The sequence below is a fragment of the Athene noctua genome, chromosome 23 (genome assembly GCF_965140245.1).
Source record: "Athene noctua chromosome 23, bAthNoc1.hap1.1, whole genome shotgun sequence".
NCBI classification, from domain to species: domain Eukaryota; kingdom Metazoa; phylum Chordata; class Aves; order Strigiformes; family Strigidae; genus Athene; species Athene noctua.
The window spans coordinates 7789005-7805270 of record NC_134059.1 but is presented as its reverse complement, the minus strand read 5'-3'; the positions used below and the strand labels follow the sequence as shown (position 1 = coordinate 7805270).

Sequence of the window (16266 nt, the reverse complement as noted above, 5' to 3'; positions counted from 1 at the left end):
CATCTTGTTTTACTTTCTGCCTCAATCTGCTTATTTACCACAATAACTCTTTGCCAGAAAAATACCAGAGGGAGCAGGTCTGCAGATGCACGGGGAATGCTTTAGAAGGGAATTAATAGACTGTTTCCACATCAGATTTCTATGAATAACCAAGAGGCACTTTACAAAACAAAACTCAGCTTTATTAAGCAAGTATTTATTGTGCAATTACAGACTTTGGAAGCTGGGAACTTAGACCTTGCTGTGATTATTATCAGACATATGGAGGTTGCTAGCAGGTTGTCTCTCTTTTTGTAGCCAAAGTGAGAACTGGGCAGCTGGTGGGTGCTGAACGTCAGAGCGCCGAAGCCTGGGACTAACCAAAACCCAGGGAGTGGATAGGGTGAAGACTGTAAAAATAACTGACCTGCCACCGAGTAAAACTCTGCATGGCTTTGGTTTATAGGATTTACGTTGTGCAGTGCACTTATGCATTGGACAGCTAAACAGTTTACAGAAAACAAAAGCTTATAGCACTGAGCGATGTCATATGGATAATATACACTGAGTATGCTAGCAGTAGCCTCAGACTTTCTGTTGCCTTCTCCCAGATTTAACGATCCAGAAACACCCCGAGGTCACTGCATTGATGGATTCCTGGGACTAACGTGCAGCTCGTCACCTCGCTGCTCTCTGGGACGCTGCTGCCCGCCCGCTCCCGGCGGGACACAGCCTCCTTTCTTGCTCGCACTGTTGATGTCTGGCTTTGAAGTGCAGAAAAGAGTAAAACAGCCCTTCTGTTTCTGCAAGAGAGAGAATTTCAATTGAGGATTGAACTTTGTTTCACTAAACTGCTACCTTCAAAACGTGCTCTGTTAATAAGCAGTAGCATGGGGGTTAGGAAGAGCTCAGATCCCTTTGTGTGCCTTGGCTGTTAAGGGTTATTACACAACTGATCGTGGAACGGACCTTTTTGGAGCCTATAGGAGATCTTACTTGTATTTGTCTCTTCTATTAATCCTTTGTATATTACAGTTCTGCTCGTACAATCTCATCAGTAGAGAGAGTCACGGAAGCCAACGGGAGGGAGCTCACTTGGTGCAGCCTTTGTGGAGAACTGTGCTCGCGTGCGGTCACCCTTGAGGCCCAATCTTTGTTGCAGGATCTAACAGCAACACTCCTTACTGCTCAGATGCGAAGCGGTGCAATGATAACAATTTAGCTAGTCCAGAATTAACGCAAGCTACGGTCAAACAGGATGAAACTTCCATGATTGTTCTCTGCTCACCTACAAAAGGAACATCTCCACGCTTTGCTCTTTGGGAACAAGGCAGCTTAAAGTGACCTGCCTGGGCCGAGTCTAGGAAAGGGAAAAGCCCTCCAGGCTGCGGGGACGTCCTGCCTGTGCTCAGCCCTCTGCTCATGGTCACAGCTGAGACCCAGCTGAAAAACTCTAATCCCCGCTGATGAAGCTGTTTGGTTCCAGTGTGATTTCTAGTGAGTAGCTTTGAATAATTGTAGAGTCTGGTATGACAGGTCCACGCTCAGCTTCCTTTCACATGTTGCTGGGACAGCCCTGTTGTAATGTAGAAGCTGGATTCAGAGTCACTGGACTGGCTTTAATGGAAGCTGAAAGATTATTTCTTCCTTGAAAGAGGGTTTAGTTAAGGCTTTTTCTGTTGCAAAAAAAAGAGTGAGTCGGTTTATTTCATGTACAATCACTTTCCTATTTGTGCCTTTTCCTTTTTCATGCCATAATGGGATTAATTAATAGTGGCTGGTGATTGGATTGCAGAGCACTTACCACTGGCAATGTGGGGAGCCTGGTGGCTGCCTCCTCATCACATGATCAAACAAACTCCAGTTTGCCCAGTGCCACAGTGAGAAGAGTGTTTACCGGTTTTCATTGGGACGAGAACTTCTGATTTGAAATGACTGGTTGGTAATGCAAGATTGGAAGAGAAAGAACAAAAAAGAGAAATAGCAATATTTACCATCATTCTGCAGGTGAATCGAAACTGTGTTTTTAATATAAAGAATGTCAGCTGCCGGAAGCAAAGCAGAGCTGGGTGCGAGTCAACTCTGCAGCAGAGGCAGGGTCTGGTCACTCAGCACCAGCCGAGGAACTGGCACCAGCAGCTTTAACCACAGGCAATTGCAGTTTCTGGAAAGCAAATGTGCTCCAGTCAATGGAGTGTGGGAGCGGAGCCCTGCTGCCTCTGCCCGCTGCAGGCTTGGCTGGGCAGTCTGGGCAACGTGCCTCACCTGGTGCTCGTACAAGTGTGGCAGAGACTTGGCTGGGCACCGCTCTCCAGCCAGTCAGAGCCTTCGCCTCTGTCCTTATTCCTCCCTCCCTCCCTTCTCCCTCCCCCTGGGGCCGGCAGCTTACGTGCCGGGCAACTCCTGGCACATAAAGGTTATTGGTTGTTCCCATAGACTTTGTTTGGAAGGTTTGGCTAATGACTTGGATACCTACTGGGATTTTGCAGATTTTTTAAGGAGCACTGTCTCGGAGCAGAAGGACGCCTTTGTTTTCTCGTGCCCTATGCAGGCTGGACTGCAGCCACAGGAGGTTCTGGGCGGTGGGCTGTGGTTATCGGGCAGGTCCAGGCTGCTGCTCACGGGCAGCGCTCCGTTCTCCGCGTGGCTTTGCAGCTTTCCCTCTCTCGTTCCTGGGTCTTGCTCCAGCTGAGCGGGAGGGTTTGGACAGCTCTGCGCAGGGACCAGAGGGTCTGACACGTCCTTGTCTTTCTTGGATGTTGCTGGCCGGGTGGCCACCATGGGCGTGTTGGGTCTGGACGCCTCCGAGACTTGTATAACGGGGAGGGTGCTCCCAGCCGCCGCCTGGCCGTTCATGTGGAGCTTCCTCATGTGGTGCACAACGGCTGCGGCGTTGAAGGCTTGCTGGGGAAGAAGAGAAAAACCCCCGTGGTGAGCACCTGGTGACACCAGGCTGGGCGGGTGCTGCGGGGCGAAGGGAGGGTCCCCCCCAGCCTGTGGCCGCGCTGTCCCGCTCGCAGTGACCGGCTGCTGGCACAGTGTGTGGGAAGTGGGACGTGCTCGTCCCTGGCATAAACACTGCGGCTTCCATTGAGTGCAAACTGCTGATGCTTTTGAAGATTACAACCACTTCTACACGAGGAAAACAGGGGGAACAGCTGTAAATTACCCCGTGGTGTGAAATGAAGGCTAGAGCTGAATTTTGAATGAAAGTGTTTAAAATGCCACCGTGCACGTGGTCCCTATGGCATTCCTCTTTCCGCCTCAATTCTCACTAAAACTCTTGATATAAATAAAGCACCAATTCATCTTCAAGGCTGAAAGGAGGAAAAGCTGGGTTAAGCTCCCAAAAAGATCCGCTGATGGAGCACCCATTTCACTCCCTCAGTGTAAAGGCAATAATCCTTTCCCCCTCCCCTTTACTCTCTTGGCGCGGCCACCACGGTGCAGTGTTTGTGGTGAATCTGCCAGTGTGCATTGCAGCAGGGAATATTGGTCCAAACACGCTATAAACAGTAACTGGATACAATTTTTCAGGCAGCCTTTGGAGGATCTCAGCTTTTGGGTGCTTACCCACACAGCTGAAGCCTTGCTTGTTGCTAGATGGCAGCAACTGGCGTTTGTTAGTGAAATGGCTGTAGGCTCCCACCGGCAAACGACTTACCCTCCATTTGCTCTTTGCAAAGTTTTTCTGAATCTGAGCGCTGACAGATGGGTATATGTCACGGTGAAGGGCTGTATTTCCATTAATCCTGCAGATGGGGAGAGAAGAAAATGGGCTCGTAGGCAGATGGCATTTGTAAGGCATTCCACATTCTGGAGGCAACTAACTGCTTTGTACGTTCAATCAGCAATAATTAAACCCAAAGGAAAAACAGCAACAAAATGTAACGCAAACACACACTTGAAAGCGTGGAAAAGCTCAGGATGGGATTTCTTCTTCGCCTCTGTTTATGGAGGCAAATATGCACAAATTGCATCTTTAATTATTCATATTTTTCTTTCTTTTCACACAAAAAAAGAAACGCCCAGGGCCACGCGGAGGCAGGCGGTGACGTTAATAAGGGGGCTGGGGAGACCCCCCCTGTTCGGGACGCGGAGCTGGTCGATCCCCGGGGCCCGTCCTCTCACCAGGGGTGCTGCAGGGCCTCTTCGCAGGTAAACCTCGTGTCTGGGTTTTTCTCCAGTAAATGTCTGATGAAATCCTTGGCTGTTTGGGAGGGGAGGAGAAGCAGAGAGAAAAGGTTATTTTCTCCGTGTTCCGAGGTATGATCCTAACAGGACGCGGCAAACGCCGGCGGATAAACATCGCAAAGGTCAGCCCCGAGGAGGAGGCGTTTGTGCTGCTTCGTTACGCCGCTGCAGGGAGAGGTTTGTAGTGGAGGGCTCCAGGTGAAAACGTGTTAACTGGGGATGTACCGAACCACACGCTTAGATTACGTGAATTTGAGTGGAATTATTCAGCTAAAATATAATTGTAAAAAATATGTGCAAACTGAACAGGTTTAGAAGTTGCCCTAAAGAGTGCTTATATCCCTCCCACCTTTTTTTTTTTTTCCTTTTTTTTCTTTTTTTTTTTTTATTTTCTTTTTTTTTCTTTTTTTTTCTTTTTTCTTTGTTTTTTTTTTTTTTTTTCCAAGGAGGATTGTGGTGTTTGTCATTAAGTCCTAACAAACCTCCCGCTAGTTTTGTTTGTATGTATAAAAAGATTGATGTTCAAAATATGCTGCTAAGATGCTGCCTTCAGTAAACTCCGTGCGGGTGAGCTCCAGAAGCAGGCTAGTCTGGAGGAAGGTGCAGTGGTGGCTGACACGGCTCACTGTTGCTGTAGGGAAAAGCGTGACTTGATGGGAATAAAATCAGAAGGAAAAAGTTAAAAAAAAACCAAACAAAAAAGAGGGTTGAAAAACTGGAGTTCCCTTGCTGCTGAGGGAAACCTAAGCCCACTCTGAGCTCATGGATCATTTGTGAAAACCAGGGCTACATTACGAGGCCTCAGGCGAGGACGCTGCCTTGCAGGCGGGACGCGGAGCGCCCTGAGCGCTGCCAACGCAGCTCGGCTTTGGCATCACCACCAGGAGCCTCCGCAGCCAGCTCCCACCTCTGGGGCTTCGCTCTGCGGGAGCGACTCAGGCCAACGCTTCATCCTTTCCCTCCCTGCTGAGGCAAGCGGAGGGCGACGGGGGGTGCCGGGGGGGTGTGAGGGCTCGGCTGGCGCAGGCCCGTGCCCGCGGGTCGCAGGGCTCTGGGTTGTGGCTTCTGAGGGAGCGAGGGGCTTCCCAGCGCCAGAGCTTTACCTGACTCAGAGATATCGTCCCAAAACGGAGACTCGAACTCATAGTAGCCTTCCTTAATCTTTTCAAAGAGTTTGGATTCGGTCTCTTCGTAGAAAGGGGGGTACCCACACAGCCTGGAACAGAGCAGAAAGCCAGCGGTCCTTCAGCGCCACCGTCCACGGTGGAACAGGCTGCCACAGCCCGGCCAGCCTGGGCACGAGTGGGCACCACCAGTGGGTGAGGAACAGAGGAGGCTCCTCTGTCCCTCCCATCTAAGTGTATCGGTAAAGCTGCAGAAAAGAGTTAAAAACTCAACTGCAGCAGCAAAAGGACAAAGCCACAGCTGGTACATAGCTGCATCGTGTGGGAGGAAATGAAACAAAAAGTACTGAGGAAGATTGAATGATATTTGTAGGCAACTGGAAAAAAACAAAGCATAGGATGAGGCATATAATAGAGAAAATGTGATTCCTTTCATCTCCACTCCCATATTTGATTCTTCACATCCCTTTCATTTCTACGGTCTAGTGAATCTGTGCAAAGGAAGAACACAGCGCTGCTCCCTTCCCGCAGCAAAATGGGAGGTCCAGGATCGCCTCCGCGCGCGCTGCCGCGCTGCAGAGGCGTATGATGCGATGGAGGAGTTGGGAAACTCATGGAAAAATAAGTGGGATGTTGTTTGCTCTTACTCACAGGATATAGGTGATGACTCCAATGGACCAGCAGTCTACAGCTTTGCTGTATGGTTTCTGGGCGAGGACTTCGGGGGCTGCGGAACAGCAAAACCAAATGAAAATTCTAAGCAATAATAAATTACCCAATACTGGGAAAAGCAGCAGTTTCTTGTACGCTCGGCCTGGGAGGTGCCAGTGCAGAAAATCAGCCAGTAACAGCCCCATTTACCAGCTGGACTGGTCTGTGCTTTTTGAATCTGTTTTATGCCACTGAACAGAAGGAACCACTGGCAACCTCTGCCTCCGTCCTGAGGTTTTAGCCAGTAAGCTGTGGATCAAGCCAATGCAGTCTGGTGGACATCAAACAAAATCCCACTGTGTTAAAATTATTTTTGCAATTTTTTGGTAAATACATGACTAAGGCTGAAATATTATTGCTCTTAAAATTACCCTTTTCTTTGCACTAACATTCTGAGATTTTTCAGTCTCTACTTGTTTGTAATCCAGTTTTTCAGTGGTCCACACGGTACATTTCTGAGTAGCATGTTGTGGTTAACGTAAATACGTATTTTTTTCCTTTCTGCTAGGTTTCATGCACAACTTTTTTCAAGTCAGTCCACCAGCAAAAGCCCATTCCTGATCCTTGGCTTACCAACGTATCCAGGAGTCCCACAGGCAGTGGACATGATGCCGTTCTGTTCCATTTTAGACAAGCCGAAGTCTGTGATCATGATTTTGGAGTTCTCTTCAGGAGTGAGGTAAAGAAGGTTTTCAGGCTGTGAACACAGAGTGGTCAGAGGTTGAATTTGTGGTAGAGAAATGGAAAGGAACAACAAAAAAGTCACGGGGCAGAGCAGGTGAATCCAGCGGTCACGCCAGCTCCCCGGGGTGTTGCTCTCGCTGAGGGACAGTCTCACCTTCAGGTCACGGTGAACTATTCCGTTCTCATGGAGGTATTTCACTGCTGTCAGCACCTGGTGGATCACCACACTCGCATCTTTCTCTGTGTAGACTCCTCGTTCCAAAATCCGGTCAAACAGCTCTCCCCCAGATACCCTGTGGAAGTGGTAGTTCAGAAAGAAAAAGAATGAAAAAGAAACCGCACAAAGGTAATCATGCTTTTGTGTTAGGCAAGCTAATTTTCTAGTCCTTTTGCAACTCCACCTACAGCAGAACCGTTCCCTGGGCAGCAGCTTTTGTGAAGCTGAGGCTGATGGGTGCTCTCGAGTGCAATTTCAGGGTGCCAGCAAGCGTTACTGGTAAACCTGGGGAATTTGGGTGAGGGTACGAGGCAGCTCCCAGCAGGTCTGAGCCGCAGGCACCCCACACCGTGGGCAGGGCTGCCTCCAGGCTCTGCTACGCAGCAGATCCAGGGTTTTGTGTGATTGCTTCCTTCAGCTAAATTTGCAAGTTAGCAGTAGCAGCCGGGTGCTCAGAGCTGATGCCCACAGCGAGCTGCTTTCTCTGCAGATGACACGTTGCCCATTTTCATTTCTAGAAACCCTGCATGGCACAGCTTTAATTAGAAATACTTCTGTCTCTGCCCTGCTAAACTGTGATGAATTAATTTGCATAAATAGATCCTAATCTTGGTTTAGAAACTTGCTGCTAAAATGAGCATGGGCCAAGACAGCCGGAGAAGTGTCCAGGTTCGTTCAAACCACGGGGCTCTCCCCTCGTCAGTGAGGGGTGTTGGAGTGGCTCCTGTGTGTGCAGCTCTTATGTGTGAGGGACTCCGGGGTGTAGGCACTGAAATATGGTGCATCCCCCCTGTCCTGCCGCTCTTCTTCCTCTGTGGCCCACAAAGAATTGGCTCTGCTGATACTTACAGCTGCATGACCAGGTAGAAGTGGGTTGTGCTCTCGTAGATATCTTCTAAAGTCACGATGTTTTCATGCTTTATTCTGCAAAGATAAATCCGGATCAGAAACAAACTTGGCAAGGACAAAAGTGGCTTTGCAAGCGGAAAACCCAACAGTTGCCTTGCTCTGATCACCAGCGAAAGTTCCCCGGGCTGTTGTGTGGCTGAGCTCCCTCGCCCTGCGCGGCAGAGGATCGCTGACCACCGCAGACTCCCTTTGGAGCACCAGGCACTGACGGCGGCGGGCCGGAGCCCTCCACGCAGCTGCCTGCTCTGCCTCAGGGGTGTTACCTGGACCACAAGCGTCTTCACTGGGGTTCTCCCTTCCCTGCGTACTGCTCTGCTTCATCTCTTTCATTCCTCAGACCTGGGGCAGTTGGGCTGTGTTGGGGTTACAGACCCAGCCGAGGAATGAGAGAGGAAACTTTCCTAATCTTTCTAAAATTACTAATTCACAGTAATATTTCTATATTCTTTAAAAAGAAATATTTATATTATTTTTACAGTAGAGCCACACATCTTAAGAAAGGACATTTCTTCTACATTACAATGTACATATGCTCACTTTTTCAACACGGCTATTTCGTTCTCCAAGCTGCTGTCCCTTGTGAGAGGAGACTTCTTGATGCATTTCAGAGCGAAGAGCTTGCCAGTGCTTCTTTGCTTCACTAGAAAAACTTCTGAAAAAGCACCTCTGCAGAGAGGAGAAGAAGTTGTGTTTCAGTAGATGCTGCTGCTGTGAACTGGAAGGATGTTTAGAGAGAGGAAATAGCAAGAAAAAACAATATGGTAGTAACTAAACCCTAAGTGGATTCTGATTGTAAAGCTCAAACTACATCTCCAGCAGACCCAAACCTAGGATATTCAATTCAAGATTATGTGATATCTAGGAAAAAACCAATTTTTTTTCCCTGTTTTTGCGTAGTTCATCATGAAGCTGTGTTGAGACAGTGGACAAAAAGGACTAGAGCAATGAAATCAAATCCCATTCTTCAGCAGTGTCTGTAAAGACAGTCAGGGGTTTGTCTCCTGCGGGTGCCAGGTTCAGAGCCCGCCTCGGGGGGCAGACACGGTTTTCAGCACGTGCCTCGGGTGGGGGCAGGAGGCACCGTCCGTGGCCTCGCTGCCTTCCAGGGAACTTTGCACTCGAATCCTTTGGGACTGGGGGATTTTCCCGGGCTAAGGGCAAGCCCGGCCGGGGGCTGTATCGATAACCACCGCGCCGATGGGGCGGTCTGCAGCTCGGGTGCTCGTTGGGGTTAACAACGCCCCCCGTGGAAGGATCTGACAGCCTCCCCTCTAACGGGGCCAAATTCCTGTTCAAGGCAGAGCGTGTTTCCTCACGCTTTCCCTGGTCAGCGTTGCCCTGAGGACTGAGAGCGCCGAGCTGCAGTGAGGGGAGCCCAAATCTGTTGCAGTCTGGGTATGTCAACCGATGTTCTGTATATCTGAAGTGCAAAATAGCTGGATAATCTCAATTTGTATTTTCACTCATCATCTGATGTGTTTTCCTTTCTGCAGAGGCCGCTAATACCTGGATACCCTTAGTGACAAAGTGACAATGAGTGTCTCGTACGTTCCTGATAAGGGTTCAGCCAGTGCAGCGATGAGCAGGTATTTATAACATGTCTAAAGCTGACAATCCTGTTAGAGGTTTGTCTTAGGCAGCTGGACACGTGTCTCGGGATAGTGACAGTGCATGCTTTGCCAGGTCAGTCTTCAAATAATCCTCATCAAATGAGCAACAGATTAATTGATGGTACTTAAATGGAAGTTGCCACTGAGTCTGCGAAGCCCTGCAAGGAGCTGGAGGGCAGAGCGAGGAGGATGAGTGCAGTGGGAGCACCTTGCTTGGGATGCTGTTGCAGCAAACCCAAAAAACAAGGGCAGGAAACCTGTGTCTCCTGTAATGGAGGAAACAAAGACTCCAGTGTACTGTGCAGACAGATTGGCTGAGCACGGCGCCGTACCCATCTGGCACACGGCGCTTCGCTCCCGTGTCTTTGTCAGCGAGCGGCAGCCGGCGATGACGCAGGGCGGGAGCCGACGGCAGCTCCTCGCTCAGCTCCGCTCTCCTCCTCCTCCTCCTCCTCCTCCCGCGGGCCCCAAGGTGCCGCCGGAACAATGTGCAAGACCATTGGGCTGGTGAGGAACTGGGCAGTGCCACAACTGGTTCCCAGCAAGGAAAAAAACCCAACAAAAAAAACCCCACCATAGATTTTTTTGGAAGACATCCCAACAGATAAATGTGACTCTCTGTTTCACTCAGTAAATGACTCGTAATGGTCTCTCTTCTGGCCCATAAAGCAGGTGGTGTTGGGACATTTTCCTTGTTTCACATGTTCTGCTCCTTTTATCTGTATAAACTCTGATAATTTTCATTTTGTGGAAATGCCTTTCAAGTTCCTGAGAGCTTCCAGGGAATAAGCAGGGATGTCCTCGCTGAGGTCCCTAATCCTACAGTTGTGGATGCTGGAGGAAGGTGACGGTAAATTTTCCAGGTAGTTTTAGGGCCCAGATCTTCCTCGGCTAGCTGAAGTGGTACATGTGGAAAAAATCCCAATTTTTAATGCTAAATTTTCTGTTAATGTAACAGTAGGAAATGAACAACCTACAAATCAGATGCTGGGGCATCTGTTCTATATATCTGTCCCAAACAGTTTATAATAATTATACCCCTTATTAAAAAATGATGAATCAACAAGTTGGCTAGGAGAGAACAAAGCTTTTTCTAACCTCATTCCTTTAGAGAAAGCTGGTGGATAATTTAATTTCTGAGGCTGACCAGGAACATGATAATTAAAACGTCACCGAGCTCTGGAGTAGCTGGTTTTTGGGAGCTTTGCTGTGGGTTCTAAAGTCACAGAAAATTTGGCCGTGACAGAACTCGCTGGTGGAGGTAATTCAATTCCTCCTCCACCACCTTGGAAACGTTTTCTTGTCTCATTTGCATGAATAGGCAAATTAAGCTGTTAACTCACAGAGAAGTATCGTAGAACTCGAACATCCTTGTTCTTGTTTCATCCCTCAACTGAGTCAAGGTTTATGAGCTAAATATATGACTTATTATTATAATATCTCTCTCAGAGCCATCCCTTGACCTTGCCTGACCTTGCAGCAGCAGCAGACCAGTGTGCTCAGCAGGAAAAGAGCAAAAAACCTAACTAGGCTGCCAGGCAGGCTTAGAGGGAAAGGAGGAAAGGGCAGAGCCAACCCGGCGCTGTGCCCGCGGCAGGAGCTGCTTGGGTGAGCCGTGAACTCTTGCACCAGCAGCACCCGAGCCACAGCGATGGGGCACCCACCCCCCAGACACTGGTGCCCATCTCGGGCGTTTGCTCGTGGCGTTGGCCGGTGCCAGGCGGGGAGTGGCTGCCCTGGGCTGGGACGCCGGTACCTAGAGGTGGCTCTGTCTGGAGAGGAGCTGTGGTACTTACGATCCCAGGGCCTCCATGAAAATGAACGTCTTCCGGATGTTGCTTGTCTGCTTCTTCCAGGAGCTGCTCTCATCCTCTTCCTTGCGGCCCATCTTCTCCAGAGTGGAAGCAGGGAGCTCTGTGAGGAAGAGGAGGAGGAGGAGAGGTGACTGATGTGGCCGATGCTCGTGCAAAGAACAGGACTACCCAGGAGCTAGCTGGACTCAGGGTGCCGTGGGTGGCGGCTGCTTGGTCGGAGGAGTCAGACCTTTCAATCGGGTGAAATTTTGTGCTGCTTTTGCTGCTCACAACTGTTCGTGCTGACCATGTCCCTGCTGCTGCGTCCTGCTCCAGCCATCAGCGCAGCATCGTACCAGATCGGCTGGGTGGGAGCTGGTGACCATATGGTAACACTCTCTTGTCAGTATACTCATTTAGCGCGTGTTGGCAATTACAAATGTTTATATTGTGCTTCATATTTAAAAAAGCCCTGCTGAATGGTTGCTAATTTTAACTAAAGCATCCATGACTTCATGGATTAAAACTTAGGTACAACTGGCGATGGAGATGGATTATAGCTGAGTTGCTTTATCGCTCGAATAATAAATAAAGAGCTCACGGCTCCGGGGAGGGGAACCGATATAAAACAGGTTGTTGATGTGTCTTGTACAGTGTGTGCTGCTGTCACCCTTAATTTCTGTGAACTGACAGATTGCTTTTGCTCTGAGTCATAACCTTCCCGTTGCCTTTTCCTCGCAGGGCCGGGGCGCCCCGGTGCCAGCCGGGGGGAGCCGCTGGCGAGGGGAAGGGGGTGCCCAGCCTTCAGTGCCTTGCCCTGCTGGTGCGTCTCCGAGCTGCAGACACAGAGCAAGCGGTCCCCGCCTGCCATCCCCCTCCCGCTCGCCGTGCAGGGGGTGCCAAGAGCAGCTCCCAGAAAACGCAGCTTTCTGGAGTCACCCCTGCGCCTGTCACCAGCCCTGGAGGAGGCGGCTGCGGGGAGGCTGCTCCGGCCGTGGACGCGACCGCGGGGCTCCCGCCGGCTCCGCACGTCTGAAACGCGTCGCAGCTCGCGGGCGGCTTGACCTTGGTCATGTCCCTGGCTCCCCAGCGCTAAGCTCCTCGGAGCTCAGACTGGGCAGCGCCGCTGTTAATACAGCAAGCAACGCCGTCAGCCGCGGGGAGCTCACCGCCACCCTGGGGAATTAGTTCCAGCTTGCACAAGGTCTGAGAGGCGTGAAATGTTATACAAACGTCTAAGTGCACTTAATAAGATCAGATCTAACACTATGGAACTGGAACTATGCTGGAAGGTGAGAAAGGATCTTTGAGACTAAAAAAAAAAAAAAAAAAGATGTGGCTTGTCCACACTATGAGGATACGGAAGAAATGCACCGAAAATACCCGCAGGCAGGGCAGGGGTTCGGGTGCCGACAGCAGCACCCCCGGCCTGTGGAGCATCCCCTTGGCACGTGGAGCATCGCGCTGCCCCAGAGCCCGAGAGACACAGCTGAGCCTTCCAAAGATGAAGCACAATCTTTTGTGTAAAAACAAACGTTTGGAAAAGGCAGAAGTATTAAAGCAGAGAAAAAGCTGAAAGATCTTTTTTCATGACAGACGGCTTAGATATTGAATTCCTCCTGAACCTAGTTTATCTCCGTAATTAGCACAGTTTCTGCGTTTTGAGCTCCTTGACACAATTTTTAAAGGTTAATTTAATATTTTTGGAAACAAAATTGACTCAATTGTAAACAGTTGAAGGCTTCAGTCCATAAAATCACCCAAGGCCAGTGTGCACCTGACCTTTATTTACCTGCTGGATTCTGATGCATGTATGTAACTCCTAGAAATACTACAACTTATAAACCCCAGCCATATCTTGGTGTTTAGAATCAGTGAAGATCAACGTTTCTTCACAAAAATGCTGATCAATTAGCAGAAACGTTTCTGCCAGTATTTTGAGCCCCAAAATAAAGTTTTCTTTCACAGTTATCTGCCCATCCCAAATCTCTGCAGATCTGGAATGTCACAAAAAGAGAATTTTCAGCAGAGACATTCAGCTGCTGGTGGAAGGTGCGTTTTACCCATTTAAATATTAAGTGCACAGTGCCAGTGTGGTGTTGAATGACGGGTAAAATTCAGATGACCTCTCCATTTCTTTCTCAGCCTACTGTCAAACAAAGAATATGAAGTAAAAAAAATAAACCCAAACCGAACTGGGTCAGCCTGGCCCCAGGGACAAACAGTATTTTTGTCTCTGTTCCTGCACAGCCCTGCACGGTGCAGAGGAACCCCCCTGGGGAGCCTGGGCCCAGGGCCGAGGTGTCTGTGCCCCCCTGGTGGGAGGTGACAGCAGAGCCACAAACACTCACTTCTGTGAATTTAGCCCGTTTGAGCACACATGTCAAATTTGCCCAGCGTTTGCTCATTTAAGCTCTATTCCCTTAGAGTTCTCGTGTTTAAATCCCAGTGAATTCAACAAGTTCCCTTTCAAAATGGATTTTGCTTCTAAAGGAAGGTAGTACCGTGTTTTCTTTAGTCTCCTGTGAATCATCTGTTCATCTTATAGTTCCTCCTTCTGTCACTCTCTGCGTACGGCATTTGGTTTTGCTGATATCTGGAGGAAAGGCTGGATGAATAGCTCTGACTCCCTACACGTGTATTTGATTTCCTGCTTTCTCAGTTTCTCTGTGCCATCATGAGCAAGTCATTTCCTGCCTCCCCTCGCCTTTCTGCGAGGAAGGGGAGTAAGTGCTGCTATTTTGAGAGCAAAATAATGAAATGTTTGAATTGCCTAAAATGTAAAGCTGCATATGTGCTCGGGTGATGAATGCTTGCCCACCTTCCTCCTGCCTCACACTGGATCACATTCTCAATACTTTTTTTCTCTTTCGATAAACGGGAACGTCTTTGCCAGGCGGCTTGGTACAGGACAAAGCCGTGATTAGAGGGTTGTGAGACCTGTGACTTTCCTGATGCTGGCTCTGGGCACTCGTCTTTACTCTGTCTCTCACTCTGGTTAAGCCACTTGTTGCACTTTGCAGCAGTTTGGAGAGTGCAGTGTTTGATATATTTGTTGTCTGTTTTTTGTTATTTATTCAGGCTCTGGCCCAAGCGTGTCCTGACCTTTCCTGGTGCTGGTACACAGCATATGGGTAAACAGTTTAATGTAGCTACTCGCTGAGTTGAAGAAGCTTTACTTTCCACAGGAATAGAAAACGTCATAACAAAAGTTGGGCGAACAGACTTTGTGCTTGGACTGGCAGGTTTTCCTGCCATATGATGTGTCCGTCTGCGCGCTTCCCTCGCGCTCCTGACACGCTTTGTTTGTCAGCTCCATCCTGGCGCCCCGCTCATGTGTGTCACCCCGGCCTGGTGGCATCTCCCCCAGCCACAGCAGCGGGACGCGGGCACAGAGGGCACCCAATGGAAAATGCATTATTTTAAACACCTCGTCTGGAGGAGGGTCTGTGTTCGCCCTTTTGCCCGTTCACCTTTTGACAGAGCAAGAACATAATCCATAATAAAATGGAAATGTTCATTAATTAATGTAGGTAAAGACCTTCGGAGATAAAAATGAAGTACATAACATGCTCTAATTTGTTTAGCTTCCCTCTTCCCTGTCGTAACAAATTAAGCAACATGCAGGACTGATGAGTATATGCTGGAAGTAGTAAATAGTTTTCATATTAATGTCTCACCTTTGGGCTCTTCTGCAGACTAGGTCAATAAACGTGACTGCTGCTACGCTCTGTCTGGTCCAGCAAGTGACACATCATTGCTTAGAATGTAATGAATGTTATTATGACCTTGCTTAAATATTTCCTGAAGAAATTTGTTCCGCTTTCATATCTCACAGTAACAAATCCATCTGCAGACAGACACTCTGCTTCTGAATGGATATACTGCATTAGCAAAATTATTGTAAGACATGATTAATAGTCTTGTGACAAAGTTACATGTGGAGGGGGAAGACACATGCTGCTTTCATGATTTTGCCTTTAGAATTGGAAAGAAGTTTACAGGAAAAAAAAAAAAAAAAGGAGAATACAAAGTCAAAGGCTTTGCTTTAAAAAAAACACCAAAACAAGTAATCTGCATGTGAATGAATTAAGTGCCAGGCCAGGCTCTGTGTTCAGGCACAAAAGAACAAGAAATAGAAAACACCACCTCGCCATTAAAAACAAATCCACATTAAACATCTTGTGTTCATCCCACCACTGCATCGCTTCACCAGCAGTGCGTTAACTTAGTAGTCCTTGATGAAGACTTGCAAAATCACAATTTTCATTATAAATATTTCAGATTCCTTAAAATACTTTTGAAGTAAAATGTCAGAAGGCAGCTTTCTATGAAATTGCTAAATATAAACGAGGGCTGTAGGATACCAGACTAACAGTCTGTGCAGAGAAGTCCTCCAGTATTTCCCTGTATAGATAAAATTAATTTGAAAAAAAAAAAACCCCAGGTTAGCCAGCATCCCACCTGCTTCACTGCACGGAACAGACGGGAAAAGCAAAGGGCTATTAAAGAAAGAATATTTTGCTTACCCAAGTCAGCACAAAGCAACTCCTGTTGGCTGCTGCTCCGGCTCGGCTCCCGCGGTCTGTGGGGATTAGAGCTCGCCGGGGTCTTGGCGGCGGCGGGGAGGAGGAGATGGCTCTGCGCGATGGTAACCAGGCAGCACCTCGCGGGGAGTAATTTGCCACGAGCACGAGCTGCCTGTGGGTGTGGGTGTGGGTGTGCGTGTTGCGTCGCTGTGGGTGAGGGCAGCGGTGCGGGGAACCCGGGCGCTTCGCCACCGGGAATTGGCTCAGGCGCTGCCGGGAGAGCCGGTGCGCGGCTGCGGCCGCCCCTCGCTGCTGCTGGCTTTGCTTCTGACAGTCCTGGGTGGAATGCAAACGTGATTCGCCTTAACCAAACGGATCACTTTTTGGTATTAAGAAAATGTCTCATTTTCTTTTGGATGACGTTGGGAGTTCTGCGGGGCCGCGCAGGGCGGAGTGGGACTGGGCTGGGCTGGGGTTTCCCTCAGGGATGCTCCAGCTCCCCAGTCCTCTCATCTC

General features: G+C 49.0%; 1 protein-coding gene across 1 annotated transcript; it reads right to left on the bottom strand.

Moving 5' to 3' along the window:
* Positions 1-160: 160 nt before the first annotated feature.
* Positions 161-16059, bottom strand: CAMK1G (calcium/calmodulin dependent protein kinase IG). The gene is made up of 13 exons (XM_074925612.1): positions 15751-16059; positions 11225-11342; positions 8356-8484; positions 7759-7833; positions 6847-6985; positions 6582-6705; positions 5949-6024; positions 5277-5389; positions 4111-4189; positions 3644-3731; positions 2456-2883; positions 1784-1914; positions 161-782 (listed from the first exon to the last, which is right to left on the bottom strand). The coding sequence occupies exons 2-12, from the start codon at positions 11314-11316 to the stop codon at positions 1821-1823; spliced, it is 1437 nt and encodes a 478-aa protein (XP_074781713.1). The 5' UTR covers positions 11317-11342; positions 15751-16059; the 3' UTR covers positions 161-782; positions 1784-1820.
* Between the last annotated feature and the right edge of the window lie 207 nt (positions 16060-16266).

What these genes read in the sequence shown, in the direction of transcription:
- CAMK1G (XM_074925612.1), bottom strand. Translation starts at nt 11,316, where the DNA reads ATGGGCCGCAAGGAAGAGGATGAGAGCAGCTCCTGGAAGAAGCAGACA. An exon ending in GGACGATATCTCTGAGTCAG is followed by an intron (nt 4,190 to 5,276) that starts GTAAAGCTCTGG and finishes CCTCCCAAACAG; the next exon opens with CCAAGGATTTCATCAGACAT. An exon ending in TTGCAAAGAGCAAATGGAGG is followed by an intron (nt 2,884 to 3,643) that starts GTAAGTCGTTTG and finishes CTTCTTCCCCAG; the next exon opens with CAAGCCTTCAACGCCGCAGC.